Consider the following 16,466-nt stretch of genomic DNA (forward strand, 5'->3'; position numbering starts at 1 on the left):
AGGCATTCAGCAGGTGACAGGTAAACTGGGAACGGCACAAGGCGTGCGGCGACTTGTTGGACAATTAATTGCAACTCGAGGAGTGATGTGGTTCATGCAGATTTTTCTCTCTTTTCTCTCGCAGGATGAGCGCTCGGCGTGGCCGGCCCGCTTTGCTGTGGGAGGGCACCTGAGCCGAGGGCACGCCCACGGTTCACGCGTGACACCTGGCCGGCGGTGATCAAGAGGCTGTCAGGACGCGCGGGGCACATTCCTCACCTGAGAGCCGGGGCCACCTCTTGAGGGCACAAATCACCGCACAGCTCAGTCTGCTGCAAGATTTATAAATATATATATATATAAAAAAACTAAATCCACGACTCAAGCAGGTTTGACAGCAATGTTATTCTGAAGCGTGTCTAAAAATAACATTTAAATGAGACAGAATGAAACGAAAATGAGGGGTTCCAAATCTGTGCTCCCTCTCTGTCTCTCTCTCTCTTTTGCTCCCTCTCCGTCTCTCCGCCTCCTTTTCATTTCCACAGAGTGGCAGCGCTGGCACAGCATCGTTTAGAAAAGCCCGAGCTGCGGTGTCCGCCTGCGCGCACCTCTCCACTCAGATCCCTCCGGGCCGTCGTAGTCGGTAGGCGCGAGTCAGCTGGCCGCGCGGCGTCACGGCAGCGCAGTGCTATTTTCTGACACGACTTAAAATATTTCAGCTGTAAACGCGTAACCTAATTCTTTCATGTCTCGCTTCTCCCTTCTCTAGGTGAGCCAAACCCCTAAAACAGTGGATTTATGAGATAAGAGTCTGCACTTGCCCCTAGGTGGAACACTGCTTGAGAAGATTATTATTTGGAGGAAGAAGAAGAAGAAAAAGGAAAAAAAAAATAATAAAGCTCCTGTCCTGTCAACACCGGCCCAGCTGTAGGAGAGGAGGAGAGGAGGAGAGGAGAGGGAGGAGGAGGAGGAGGGGGGCGAGACGGGACCTCTGTGAGGAATCGCTCCTGTGCCGTGCAGCAGTGCGCGGAGAGCAGCCACAGACTCAGCAGACGCACTAGAAGGGCAGAAGGGAGAGAGGAAGGTGGAGGATATTTTACGCGCAGCACCACCACCAAGTAGCCCCGTTTTACACCAACTTCACAGTCTCATTCTCAGTTCAGGTCTCAGCAGGGACTCTTGGTCGGATTTGCACTTGACTAAGTCCACAGTTACAGGGGTCGGCCGGAATGGATTCCTTCATCATTGCTGCTTTGGCACTGTGCTCTCTAACGGCACCGGCCTCTGGGGACAAAGGGACCGGCAAAGCCCGGAGTTGTTCGGATATCAGACAGTTTTACAGCGATAAGGGATACCCTCTGGATGGTGTCCCTCAATCTGAAATATCAGGTAAGATACTTTAAAATTCACCCTGTCCTCCCTGTCGGCTGTCAGCGTTGTGCGCACCTTCATCTGAACTGAATCAGACAAAGAACCCTATTTTCTGCCTAAATACACTATGACTTTTATTAATTTGTGAAATAACCTAGAGAGCACAAAACTCCACAGTTGCTTTAATCTGTGTATCATAATCCCTTTGCAAGTCCCTCTTGGAATGTTGGTCCATTTTGGGGCCAAAGTCGAACCTACAGTGGCAGTTTGTTTTGTATATCTGACGTTTCCTGTCTATAAAATGACTGTGGCTCTGCTCTGTTATACAGTTTCCATTCAACATGCCCTGCAAGACAGTGTAAACTAAATAACATCTCATGTTCACCGCAAATGTAAAATTAAGTTTGTTTTGTTGTGTGAGCGAGAACAGAGGAGGCATCTGTCTTGACACCACTTAAACCTGTTGTCACACTCATTTCATGTCACATGCTGAAGCAGAGGAGCTCTGGCTCTGGGCTATTTCTCAAGATGAATCGCTGCTTTGAAAAGATATTAAGACAGACATGTCTCAGACGATCTGCCCGTCTGATCTCTGATAAAACAAAAAGGAAAAAAAAAATTGAGAAAATTCTCTCACATCGTAGAAGCGCACATGCAGAATCAGAACTTCGCTCTCTGTTCTCCTTCATTAGTTTCCCTATCAGTCTGAACTTAGCTGCTCCTCCTGAAGACACTCCCTGTTATTTCCCCCCTTCTTCTTTAAGTTGTCTTCACTTTATGCATGGAATTACAGTCACTTGACCGTGTGCTGTAACCATGCAAATATGATGCCGCTCGCTGTGTCATTCATGGTCTTATGTCAGACGGTCACAAGCCCCTCTGCAGTTCAGTTGATTACACGTTTGCCTCCCTTGGAATTCAGTGCAGTGCTCTCAGCCATGCAAACGCACGCATGCAGTTTACTGCGAATTCAAGGTTCTACAGTTACAGGGTCATGCATGCATCGACAAGACAGGAGACCGAGAACATGCGTGCTCACATACGAACACTTTACTAAGTAGTTGGCTCTCTTTTACCTACAAGAAAGCCAGCATGTCTTTTCCTTGAAAAGAACCCCACTGACTGATTTTGTGTCAGTCACCTTCTTCTCCTCACTTTCTGCAGAATGCTACATGAGCGTGACGGCAGATAAACTCTCCTTCCCAGAGGAGACTCAGATGCTGCTCCATTAGCCCAGATTTGACTGTACTCAGACGTACAAGGGTGACATCTGCAGTGTTCTCCGAAAGGGCACTCACTCAGGAGGGTCTTGATGAACAAAACGTTTGGTTCTCATGCAGCACTGTACGGCTACACCATGGTGTCCCGGTAGAGGCAGTATACCGTATGTAAAAGTCCCAAACATTGTTGCTGTTCGCTTTGATTGCTCCCCCTAGCTTTCTTATTAGCCCGAGCTGCGACGCATAAATGGAACATTACGTAATGTAATGTCTAATGCGAGGACGCGCAGCAGATCTTTCCAAGAGATGATGGCCATAGGATGGGAAAAATTATAAAATTTGAAGGCGGGGCACTAATGTGATGAAGCCTTTATCTCGTATCATCACGCCATTCATCATAAGCTACGGCAGTGAAGGCCAAGTGCCAAGCGGAGGCTTCTAATTTACTTGATTGACCACACTGAATAAATTATTTGACAGAGTGAACGCCAGTCCTGGCCTCTTAAGAGATCCTCCTTTCTCCCAAATGTCGGTAATCCATAATGCTTTAAAGAGCGAGTCTGTCTTGCATTGACAGAGCTATTCCTCTTGTTTCAGTCAATGACGCGGAGCTTACTTAAATTTTGGGGTCATTGCATACTTAGTAAGACAGAAAATAAGACAGTGAGACAGACGTAGGGAAGAGGTAGATGAAGAACTGAGGCAGCGATAGAGACGTGTAAAAAAATATATATTAGCTTTGGTTTTCCCTGCGTTCCACCCTGTTTCTTGGCTCTAAAGCATAAATAATAATAACTAGCTAGTAAAATATAAAACGTTTTGATTTATGACTCCAGATTGCGGGACCTGAATGTCGTGGAGGATCTCTGACATTTTGCGGAGGGTATTTCCTGCTGTGACACAGGGGCTCGATCAGCCTAATGTATTGGCTGGGCCTGACTCAAGGTCACATGCCGAGTGCATCACCCAGATTCAGTCAGGGAGGACGATGAGAGACGAGCTCCGAAAGTGACGTCCAGCGGCGGAGCCCTGAAACCCTTTTCATGACCACTGCGCAATTTATGAATTAAAATTCCCTGGAACAAGTAGCAGCTAGTCCAGTAACAAGTCTTTTGGATGCCCAGACTATATTTAATAGAACATAGAAGGCTGAACAAGTCGTGCAAGTTACATGTCCAGAAAAGTTATGAAAACGTGCTCAAAGGGTCATGGCATTTTATTTCTATTCACTTCAAAGATACAGAGGTTTAACTATTCATATATATATATATATATAAGAATAAGAAACTCTTCTGAATTTTGCGGGTAAAAATAAAACGCGTATCCAACGAGCTGAATATTTCATATCGCTGCCTCGTGTTTATTACGCTCAGTCAGCGGCGAGCCAAGATTCGTAGATTGTTGCTTTCACACCGTTACGCCTCGTAAAACATCTTGGATAGTCCATAGTCCTTAAGTAATTTGCCCTGGAGGAAAAGCCACATGGGGGAGGTAAAAAAAAAAAAACGCTATTGAGTTAAGGGTGAGCTGTTTGTTATCATTGCACTGACGCAGTGTTTACTGGACCATGTAAGTTGAGCACTTAAAAAAAATGGAAAACCAGTTCACGAGGGACGCGGTAAACGTTCAAAGCGAGTTTGATGATGCTAGTTTAACTCGGTAGAGTGTAATCAGTTTTGGAAACGGCTTTTTTTTTTTTTCCATGTGTTTACCAAAATACAGATGATTGATTTTCATGATGCTCATCTGTCTCCTCCCAGCGCTGCCCCCTCCCTGTTCCACCCCATCATTACAGTCTTGATGACTTATCTTTTTGTCTTTCAGGGGATGACATTCTTCATCTCTCTCCCTCTCTCTCTCTCTTGCTCACTCACTCATTGACTCTTAAAGAGAGAGATCAGGCTGTCTTTGAAAGCAGCTGGCAGCCAATGAGTGTCAGATTCTCAATGTCACATTGGCCTGTACAAAGAGACAAGCTGTATGAGACATCTGCAGGAAGCCCTGGTAACATTTTGCCATTGATTTTTCCATGCTGTATTTGTGTTGCTGTTGATTGTTGGTTGCTAGACACTGAACCTGAGTCGCAAAGTGCGCTGTCGCGCCGTCTCTAACCAGTGTTTGGCTGAGGATACAGCGAGAGTGCTGCTCACCAGGCCTGGTACGGACCCTTGTTGACTGAAAACCGCCTTGCGGCTGGGAGCATGGGCCGATCGGTACGACGGCTCGCCGTGAGAAATTTGGAAACGTTTTAAGGCAGCTTGACTCTTGAGTTCCGGGGAATAATAGCGGCATTGTAGCCGAAACAGAGCGCGGGCTTTCCGCGCGCTGAGTAGAAAACGTCCCCGGGCAGCCCTCTCACCTCTTTGACTGAGGGTAATGATAAGATAATGGCTGCTAGTGTGTTTGCGTCCCCTTACGCCGCTTTGCAGCCAGAGGTTAAATGGAGAAGGGAGTCCGCTGGCAGCATAAAACGTAGCTGGAAAGCCAAAGGAGGGAGGCTGAAAATCAACACCAGAAACAAAAACCATATGAATGGGTTATCCTAGAAATTGACTGGAAAAATTTTTTCCTTTTTCTGAAAGTTGAATGCACGATCTGCATTCAAAGTGGACCTGATGCAGCGCAGGATCACAGTTAAATGCGGATCATGTCCAAAGTTGCTCGTATTTAAGCTCTTAATCTCTGAGGAAATCCTGATACAGTATCTTTATATCCACCGCCCGTGGCTGTTAGTCCGAGACCCCACAGCTCCTCTGACCGTTCCCCTTGTTAAGCCTCTTGACCTCCGGTGACATCTCGTTCGTGTCCACTCAGCAATGTGCCCTCATGCCAGTTAAGATTGTGAGAAAGATCTTCAGTGTGACTTCAATTATTAGGACACTGTCATCATTTTTCATCGTTATACGCTTCGCAATAACTGCTGTGGTAATGTAAGACGTTAAATAGAAGAGGGAAACTAGGTTGAACACTTTTAACCTTTTATTGCTTACACAGCACTGTTAAAAATGTTGCTAATTTTTTAGCGCTGTCCCATATTGAGCGCATGGAAGTGGTCATGGGAGCTTTAACTTTAGGGGTTCGAGCATGTAACCTACGCCTGGCAAATAGTTTCACTTTTTATTACTGCGGCTCCTACTCAAAGTGTACCAGTGTTCAGAACAGAGCGCAATATAGGCAACAATAATATGTAAGAATAAGTAGGCAATTGTGTAAAAATGTAGGGAAAATGTAAGAAAATATATATATAATATATGTATAAGTAGAGTGAAGTGTTCTGAGTTGTTGCTCTATAATAACTATGGGGGTATTGCACAGCAGGAAATAATTGCACATGTTGAGTCCAGGGTCCAGTAAATATATACAGAAATAGAAATATGCAAAAGTATATGAAAAGAAAGTGAACATGAGTTACTGCACAATATCAGCATAAATATGGGTGTTTGCACAGAAGAAATTTATCCTTCTGACACTCATAGTGAGGCGTTGTACAGTTTGATGGCCACAGGCAGGAGTGATTTCCTGTGTGGCTCTGTGGAGCATCGTGGTGTGATCAGTCTGCTGCTGAAAGAACTCCTGTGTCTGACCCGCACGTCATGGAGTGGGTTGGACACATTGTCCAAGATGACTTTCACTTTGTATTTATGTGTATAGCCACTGAGAAGCAATGGCTACGCCAGTTTGGCGGTATATACTTCTATATATATATATATATAAGTTTTTGTAGACCTTCTTTAAAATTTGACTTCTCAATTTAAGCCTATTTTCAGGCACAAAACCCTTTTGCATGTCACTTTCCGGAATCCTTTATATGGTTTTTGTTGTATTTTTTTTTTGCCAGCCGGAGAGAAGAAGGAGCAACGCCACGCAAAAAGAAAAAAGGTCCTCAGCTTGTCTAAATGAGAACATTGTGATGAATTAGTCACTTGAATTCATCTCTTGTGCGCAAAGAAAATAAAATGTGTTCAATCCCACGAAACATTCTAAATGACTCTTCCCCTTGAAAGTGAAGGAAAAAGAAATTGCAACCACTCCCGAAAAACCCTCTCAGCTGCAAATGAATGCACATCTAGTAATTCTTTTAAGCATAGGTTTTCAACAGGGGGTCCACGGAGGTACTGCAGGGGGGTCACAAAATCTTTGACTGATTCTACATATATATACAAATGTGTGCGTGTGTGTGTGTGTGTGTGTGTGTATATATATTCTTTAAATACACATTAACATGAATCCAACATATTTCAGTAAAGGGATAAATTTTGGCAGAAGACAGCAGGTATGTTTATCTTAATATTTTAATATAAAATGATAATAATGATCATGTATTCATAAGGTCGAGTTTAATATAGAACACATATAGTAGGTAGGGGGTCCCTACTTAATCTCCCCATCAGTGTTGGGGTCCTTGGCATGAAAAAGACCCCTGCTTTAAAATCATAATGGCATTTAAGGTTTGATGGAGAAAAATATATTTTTAATGAATAAAACAAACAATGTTGCATAGTGTAAAACTGCTCCGATGGATATAGAAACGGAACAAACTGAACCATAAACAGTAAATACTGTGTGTGTTGAGATAAGAGCGCAGTGTTGTCCCTGCCGCCGTCCTGGACAGTGGCCTTATCTCCATCCCATGTCCCCGCTGATGCGCTCTTCTCCTTTTCCAGATGGTGGGAAACGAATTGATCGCGCTGAGTTACTGTACATACGAATGGAACTCATTAAACCGAGAGACGATAAGAGAGACGGAGCCTATTTGAAGGTTAATGTCAGCGTAAAGCCGCGCGCCTCTGTTGGTCTTCCTCTCCAGGCGGATTAAAGCAAAAGCAACAGTTGTTTCTGTATCACTGTGTGCAGGCTCATAACTCACCCGCAGTTTAAAGCGTGTCAATCCCTGCATCTGGGCTCCTGTCTGCGCTTGTTTGTGCGCAGCTGTGTGCTGGTGTGAGCCTACCGACTGAATATACCAAAGTTGTTAAAATGCTGAAGCTAGTAAGAAGCCTCTTGAAGCAATAAGCCATAATGGGCTGCAGGGAGCATGAAACAGACCACAGTTTGTTTGATGTCAGAGGGAGGGAGGGAGGGAGGAAGAGACGGAGCCCCATGAGCTGCTGACTTGACTCGGACTGCCCTGCTGATGACGGGCTATACGTAACTCTCACAAAATATAAATAATGACTCTGAAAATAGCAAAAGGAAATAGCTTCTTTTAAATTGCGCTCTTCTGTTGTAATCATTTTTACTGTTAGTAAAAGGTGGACAGCCAGTTCAGAAAAATTTAGTTTTTAGAGAAATCTTGTCGTAAATTGCAAACTATTTTCCTTTCTATTTGCCGTTTCCTATAATTTCCGCGGAACTGCGACACAACAAGCCGATGATTGGCAGTGTGCCGGTGTCTGGCAGGTTGGCAAGCGTCTGCTACCCTAGCTTTGGCGGTGCCTCGGACCTTTGGTAAGCTTTTCAGTGGATTTGGCGTTAAATTGGCGGCGGAGTGCTTTGGTGAGGGAGGTCGCTCCGTTTGGCTTTGCGATCCAGAGACCTGCGTGGCTAGTGTGCACGAGCATGTTCTTCTTTTTCATCTTTTGTTCATTTGAACATTCAAATACCTGAATATTTATAGAACAGTAGGATCTGCAGTATTTTTCAGTGCTTATATTCCTACCTAGATCTTTCAGTTTTTTGAACGATTAAGACAGACTACTGCCACCTGTTGGTAAGAAGAATTATTGCCTTTCAGGCAGGCACTGAACGTATGTGCTAGCTAGCAAGCTAGCTGCTAACTTTTTGGTCCAGTCACAGGTGACATGATGCGACGTTACCATGGGCCCTTTTTTTCTTTGATATTGATCAGGTATGTCTGAAATTGATCTTTTTTGAAAGTGGAGCTCCAGCTCAACAAGTATTGGCTTCCTCATCTTTGACCAAGATGCACTTCAGCTGTTGCCCCCCCCTTCTCCCCCTCCCGGCTCCCTTCTTGTGCTCCACTTGTCTTTTGTTCACTGTCACCAGCCTAATGTGAGAGTGGGAGTTCACACGTACAAGTCATCCTTTTGCCAGCACGCACACGGACAACAAACACACAGATGACAGCACGGGCCAGGTTTTCTTTTTTATTATTATTTTTTTTTTTTCTTCATGTCACCGCAGGGGGTGGCCGTGTCCACTACAACAGGCGCGCGCATGGCCGTTTATGGTGGGCACGGGCGTGTGCGAGGGCGTCAGTGTGTCGGTGCGCGTGACTCCTCTTTTGTCTTCAGAGGATCTGGCGAATTATTCCCTGATCACAGCGGGCTCCCTCACTGTCTCCTCTCCTCGTGTGTGTGGGTGCGCGGACGTCGTGTGCGGATGTGAGCTCGTGTGCCAGTGTGCTCACAAGCGAACGAGAGCGCATCCGCTTGCGTGTGTGCGCCGCAGATGTGTACACTCGGCCAGACTTCTAAAGCTGTAGTGTGACTGTTATTAATGTTTCCTTTCCATTTGCTGGTGTGTGTGTGTGTGTGTGTGCATCATTTAAAAAAAAAAAATTTTTTTGGCACTTTCTTCCATTATGTCAAAGTGTATGTTTGCCATGCCAAGCAGCTGAGGTTCATGTCCCCTCCAGCGGCGCTTTCTGTAAACTAGGTGAGTATTTGAGGTGACAAGGAACGGGCTGTGTAGCCGCAGCGTGGCTTTGCTCTCTCCCACTGCCTGCCTTGCCCTCCCGCTGCTTGACAGATGGTACAGACCCAAACCGGGACGGCCTCTACCATTTTAAGCGAGCGCGCGGCGTTGGAGTTTTACACAGCGGCACGCCCTGTACCAACACACACATACGCACCGTCTGCAGCTGTGGACCAGAATGTTTGTTGGGAGACGTCCGCTCTCTGCCTAACACGCGTCCCTTAGCTAAAGGTAAAATGTAACAAATGTAACAGTGTTTTTCCACTTTGTTGGTTCATAAATAAATTGATGGACGCACAGTAAATCAGAAACTTTCCAAGTTTAGTCATTTAAAACATCACCTTGGACTTCTTCTCTGTCTTGGACGTGTTTAGCAGTGGATTCACTGACCAGCCAAAAAATAATCTGCAGTCCTATTTTATCATTTTTCTGTTTTGTTTTTTTGTTTTTTTTTGTTTTTTGGTTTTTTTCAAGTTGTTCAGTTAAACGATGAAGGCAGGAATACCCAAGGTGATATCTTTCAAATGACTCAGCTCTCTCTTGGTATTTTCACTTGACAAATGATTCATTTTGTTGTCACAATAGCTGCCGATCAGTAATTGTCAGTCATTTAATGGACATTTTCTTTTCAGTTTACGCGCTAAGGTCAGCCAAATCTGGGTCCTCACGACTGAGAGACGCTTTTCCCGTGTCTTCGTGTCTATTTTTCTTCAGTCTATCCTTTGTGAAGCCTGTAGCCACACTTTTTAGCGCTTCCTCTGGATCAGATCTAGTTGTTTATACTCTGCATAATTACCAGAATAGATGGTAACTCTCTGATGGTGACAGATTGTAGACTCGTATCTCTGGCACAGATGAAGAAAAAAGAAGAAGAGGAAATGAGGATTGAGAATATGAAAGACTGGGCTTCTAAATAAAAAGATAGAAGATGATGATAAAATCGCACGAAGGCCTGAAGGGTGTCTGGCACCTCGCGCACACACCAATGCTAAAGATAGGACACAAAGGTCCAGCAGTGCACACATCTCTTGCCCGTGCGCCCTGCAGTACAGTTCAGCTCCGCTGTGTAAAAGTTTCAAGACACGACAGTGGACATCTTTGCAGAGCTAAACAGTGCAGACGTGTCTGTGCAGAAAGTGAACGGAAAGCGATCGAGCCTTGAGAAAGTGCAGGTGCCTCTGCATTTGTGTGTTTGCTGCAGATATCCCAGGTGTCTTGAGACTTGCGAATATCTTCTTTGTCTCCACTTCCCCCTCCTCTCCCCTGAGGTGTAAACATTTCTCTCTCATAATCCCTCCCGAACTGGAAGCATGTTTCTTTGGATGCAGAGGAGTTTGTCACTTTCCTTTTAGCTCCATCAAACCTTTAACTCTCCAGTATTAATTGATAATTCTGGAGGATTTTTTTTTTTTTTTTTAGCTGTGGGCAACTGGCTCCACACATTGCTGCCGATTTGCTGCTTGGCATTCATAACTTCCCGAAGGTTTTCTCAAATTTTCCGCAGATAAACAGTTTCACGCTACTTTCTATTATCTTAATTATTTCCTCCCACCGCCCACTTTCTCTCTCTCTCTCTCTCTCTCTCTCTCTCTCTCCGTAGAGCCGTCTCCGCATTTGAGGCTTTATCGCTCTCTCATTGTTTCCCTCTCTGCCCCTGCAGAGGAAGTTGTGAAATCATTTATTTTTCATGACAATATTTTTGCTGCGTGCTCACAGATGCCCTGTGGAAACACTGCTCGTTTGTTTCTGTTACGTGTCTGTGATTTTTCACGGCTCCGTGTTGTTGTGATCTAACTTTAAGATCTATTTCATGCCCTGAAAATTGAAGACACATGTTTTGAGAACACGATGAGAAAGTACCAAGAAAATATTTACTGTCTGAAGATGATTGCATCTCAGGACCCCTTTCTCCTCGGGGCGTTGGGAGACAGACGTAGGAATGATGTGGGAACGCAGCTAATTAATCCATAACATGATCCCCTTATAGCCGGCGTGGTTGCGTCTTATTAACAGATTTTGTAAAGAATCGCAGCGTCTTTTTAGATTTATTTATAAATCTCCCCTATAATCCATTTTCGCACATTTCTCACATGCACTTTATGTCTTCCAACTTCCTTTTCTCGGACTTCAAATGTAATTACAGAGAAATATTTGGGTTGCGCCATCATCTTCTTAGCAGCCTAGCCTATTTTTCCAGGCTGCGCAGCGCTTACGCCGCCCTCTCCGTCCGTCCATCCGCTGTATAATTGCTTTAAACTTCCACAGAAGTTTGCTCCTTCAAAACATTGGTTCTTGTAGCGACCAGAATACCCGAATGAGTTGCTCGGGCGGTGTGCTGCCTACTCTTTATATCTCCCTCTCCCCGCTTGCGGTGAGCAAACTTCTTCCGTTCGTTCCGAGTTTCTTGTCGGATTTCGTCCTTCCCGAGCACATTCTTCTGTAATTAGATACTGAGATCGGGTTTTATGTGACATCATTTCTCCAGCGTTATTTGTGGCTGAGGAAAGCCCCTGTAGTTCATGGTGGTTTGCTTATTTGGTCTGACCAGCCCCTTCTATTTAGATATGGAGGTCTGTCTAAAGACCGAGGAGCGGGAATGACCAAAGGGTTACGAAGGCCTTGTGAGAAGAGGGTCGCGTAAAAAAAGCTTATAATTACAGGGGGAAATATGTAATTACTGTCAATTGTCATCCTGTTTTCTGGTACAGGATTAGCTTTTTATTTCCTAAAGCCTCGTTTTCATGCTCCCCCCCCTCATTATCTCCTTTTTCTCTCCCCGTTAGTCTGTTTCCCTCTTTCGATCCATCCACGCTCCCTTGAGCAACTCCTTATTGTCAGTTTTAAATTGTGCGTCACTTATCAAAAGAGTATCTGGAAAACATCGTACACCATTCAGGCTGATCAGTCAGAGAAAGAACTCCTTTATTTGAACTTTTTGTTTTCGCCTGCGCGCACAAGAGGAGCCTCTAGTAACTTAAGTGTTCGGCGAAAACACATGAACGCAGCTGAAAGAACTACGTAACAGCACCTCTTAACGTTGTAGCCTGAAAATGGAACAAAGCATGGAGGAATGGACGGCCAAGGTTTTATCCAGCCTGAATGTGATGCATTCGTATGCTGCGCAGAGTCAATAATCGCAACCGTACCAACCACCAGCGAGGTATTGCATCACTTCAGCGTTCCCACTGAACGCCGACAGAACTGAAGCTACGTAGTGTTCGAGTGATCTCCCCAGTCGGTGGTTATGCCTTTCGGTTTTGAAAGTGATGAAACGGCAAGTTTCTAGTTTCTACCTGAAAGAAAAGCTGGAATGTGTGCAAAGAAAACTACTTCAAATTAGAGAACTTTTCTGTTTGATCTTTTTTTGGGGGGGTAAATTTGTGACTACGTTTGGCTCCATATTTATTCCAGCACGGGGAATACTCAATAAGCAGCTTTCTATGACTATATTGCACATTCCATTGTTTCGGGGGACAGGGAGTAGCGGGCGTATCAATACTGTACTGTGCAAGTATAACTTGGTACGCTTCCCCCCATCCACTCCCAGGAGGGGATAGCAAACAGCAAGCAAATGAACTCAAAATGACAATGACTTATTTAGCTTGCAATTCCTCTGTTCGGCTGTAACACCTGCCTCCTCAGTTAGGCCAACTCACCACCGCTTCGTCCTGTCTCGTTATTTGCTTTCTCTCCATTTCTCCCTCGCTATTTTCATCTCTCCTTCCTTCCCCACAGAGTCTTCCCTCATAAATATTTTACATCTTCCAAATGAACTCTGTCAACCAAAGCTTAGTGCACGGCTGGCTGACTCGCGTATTCAAAGCATATAATATAATATGTATAGAGCGAGTGTGTGCGCGTATTTAAATACATAAAAAATGCGGTTAATCTTTGTGAGTGTCCAGCTGCATTACTTTAAGGCGCCTCTCTCCCTGCTTGCTTATTCTGGTAACTGTGCACATAAGACACGTTTTTACATAATGTTTTCACATTCCTGTCTAACGGTTACTCCACCAGACAAGGTGACAAAGAACATGTTAGGTGCAGCTTTTGAAGGGCTACATGTAAAAGTTGGAATATGAGCTTTGTGTATGCTATGAATTGTTTTAAAAGGACGAAGGTGAAGTTAGAAATGATACAGGAATAATAAAAAAATGGGTTTGAATGAATATGAATTTTAAACTTGTGTGTTGTTAAGAGAGAGGAGCTAGCCTACCGGATCTACTTCCGTAGGTTATTCCAGCATTTTATTTTTTATTATATTTGTTTTCAGGCTACCTTTAAAGTAATGGTTAAATATATATGTGTGTTTTTTTTAAGCATACAAACAGTCAGTTGGGATTTGCCAAAATTGCACTTGGTATTTTACTGCTAGATGTCATTCAGCAGCATTCTCTGTCGCCTAAGACAGAAATGAGCTGCAGTAATATAACAAGCACATAATGAAAACGTGAACGCAACACCACACTGTATCCTAGGAGACTCCGAGATGCACTGTTTTCCAATCATCGCAAAACTACAATACAGCGATCTCATTTAAATAGTTGCGCGCTCAGACAAAATCCTGGCGCCTGCTGGGAAATTTCCTGCACGGACCCGCAGCCTACTGATGGGGATACTATACACAAAGTGTAGCATCATGCGGTAATCTATTTCAGCTGGAATCCCTGACTCAGCGGTGTCATATTAGGCACCTTGAGAGAAGCATACAACTGTCTCGCGCCATTTGTATTCCCTGACTTTATTGGTGATTCTAACAGTGCGCTTTGTCAGAGATCGTCTAGTATCTCTCAGCTTCACTCCTCGTCTGCGGCTCAGGGCCGGGATCTGGTTTAAACTAAAAGCCTTGCCCTTAAATCTTTCATGCTCTTGCTACCGTCCTGCTGAGATAAAAGCAGATGATGAAGGAGTTGATGGAAAAGGCGGATAAAAGGCTTTTTTTATTATTATTATTTCTTTCTGTTGTACTTTGTTTTCCCATGTCTTTGTTTTTATTTTCCTTTGCCTTTAATGCGATGTACATTTTTCACCATCTCCCAAAGGCTTAAGTTGCGTGCTGGGTAATTCTGTTTGTGGCATTTTCCCGTCTGTGCGTCTTTCTATTGGAGTCCTCTATCAAAATCGGTCAAAACATTGACAGTATGTCGGTAAATTCAGTTGCGGAGAAGCAGCGGCGCCGCCTCTGTCACACAGTCTGCCCCCGTGTGTGTCCCCATGCACCTCACATTCCCAGCAGATCCCAGCAGCAGCCTCAGTTCCAGCTCTGGGGCCCAGGGCATCACTCAGTCAAATTGAATCACAAATCCTTTTGGGCAGAAGAGACTGCGGCTCAGGATGAATGCTTCTTGTGTGTCATGTGATGTCTGCTGATGAATGGCCAGGGCCTAGAGGACTGGACGGAGCGTACCAAGGTAGGTGGGATTGGGGTAGGTTTCCCAGGAGGATTTTGTCTCGTAACGTATTGTCCGGCCACTTCTTTAACTTGACTTTATTCAGAAAAGCATATTGGAAAAGCATATTGACTTAACTTCTTCTCCTTAAACATATAAACTAAAGAAAAGTACTCTCCTTGGTAAGTTGGTGAAGGGGGCAAATGTTGCACTTCTTCGGTCGTTAATGGACGCTAAAAGAGAAGCTTTGATGTGCCATAGACGTGGTTTTTAAGAGGGCTGTGCTCTCGCTAAGATGAACTCTTACAGCAACAGCCTCTCTTTTCTTAAATCCTCCATCCCTTTTTCACACCGCCAGTGTTTTGAGATATGTGTTCTCAATTGAGCCTTTCCTCTCCTCAGTCTTCCTCTCTTTTCCCCTTTTGCTCTCTCTTCAGCTTTCTCCACCTTCTCCCAGTCTCTCTGTGTCCCTTTACGTCGTTCTTGGCTTAGTTGCCTTGATTAAGCACAGCTGTCGCACTTTTCCCAAAGACTCTCGCTCTCTCTTTTTTTTTTTTTTCCACGTAGTTATATAAATTGGCTGGCCAGCTTTCTCAGGCCCTGGCCCTGTTGATTTTGGGTGACGTCAGTAGCTGTTGTTTATGCCTTGGACACGGAGCGGATTCTACTGTCTCCTCTGACTGCTGCGGCTCAGGTTGTTCAACCGTTACATAAATGTGTCTTTTAGTGTATGTCTGCGCCTATGTGTGTGTGCGTGTTTGTCCAACTGTGCACCAGCAGCGAGGCATGCTCATTAAAGTAAAATCAATCATAAATTGCTGCAAACATATTTCTACCCTCAGTTTCTTATGATTAACTTGATTATTATCTTTCACGCTTTTGCAGCCCAACAAGATTAAATTCTTATTAACTGCGCCGCGTCTGCTGGGTGGATGCGAGGGCGGAGAACATGAAAACAGCTTTCATGTGAGTGGCACCAGTTAACTCCTGAGTCGCCCAGCGAGGCGGAGAAGATACTACGGCAGTCAGAGCATGGCAAAGTGGCCGGTGATTTTGAGGTGATGGGGAACTTTAAATCATTTGCCATTGTCTGTGTTTATTCAGAGCGACTGAAGGGCGTGATGACCTCTGAAGTAGGACAGTACGCTGTGGCACAAGCACACTTATGCAGACGCAGTTCCTCGTTGGCCCCAAGTTTTCTGTTGTGTACATAGACTGTATATAAAGATGGATGCGTTCCTCAAAATTGAAGCCAAAGCAAGTAGAGCTCCCCCTTGTGTGGCTGCATCATAGGTTATTCCTCCTCTGTATTAGTGGAGGGGACTTGGGCCAAATGAAAACATGAAAATATAATCCAAATTTTTTTTTTTAAATAGTTGAGGTACATAATATAATGCTAATGCATGTCCAAGTGACCATTTTTCTGATCAGTACTTGACGCTATACAAACAGGATGTGACTTCATGATGACAACCAGTTGCCTTGCCTACTGCTCTGTAAAGCGGTCCTACAGCAGGAAAAAAAGAAGAAAAATTAAATAAATAGAGTCTCGGACCGTACTGCGCAGACTCTGGCTCCAAACTCCATATTTATATACAGTCTATGGTTGTGTTGTCATAGATCAGGATTCATGCAAGAAAGATACTGAATACCTGTACAACACTATGCGGCCAGAATGACTCATAACATATTATTTATTTTTTACATAAACCCTTTTACTAAGATTTAACCATTCTGAGCTGAGATGTTAAATGGTTTACAGTGAAATATCTCGCAAGAAAACTCAAGACAAGTCAAATATCTTTTCCGTTTTCTTTGTTTTAGATACACCATAATGTAGATCACTGAA

The 16,466-nt window shown here is 44.3% G+C and overlaps 1 protein-coding gene across 1 annotated transcript in view; it reads left to right on the forward strand.

Annotated features, from left to right (window-relative positions):
- The first annotated feature begins 350 nt into the window (after nucleotides 1-350).
- Nucleotides 351-16,466, forward strand: part of gpc1b (glypican 1b) — a 65,342-nt gene continuing 49,226 nt past the window's right edge. The window contains exons 1-3 of the mRNA XM_047589145.1: nucleotides 351-368; nucleotides 525-622; nucleotides 749-1,368. Of these exons, the coding sequence (XP_047445101.1) occupies nucleotides 1,209-1,368 (160 nt within the window). The 5' untranslated portion in view covers nucleotides 351-368; nucleotides 525-622; nucleotides 749-1,208. The remainder of the gene's footprint in view (nucleotides 369-524; nucleotides 623-748; nucleotides 1,369-16,466) is intronic.

The sequence above is a fragment of the Mugil cephalus genome, chromosome 7 (assembly GCF_022458985.1).
Source record: "Mugil cephalus isolate CIBA_MC_2020 chromosome 7, CIBA_Mcephalus_1.1, whole genome shotgun sequence".
In the NCBI taxonomy this organism is placed as follows: Eukaryota; Metazoa; Chordata; class Actinopteri; order Mugiliformes; family Mugilidae; genus Mugil; species Mugil cephalus.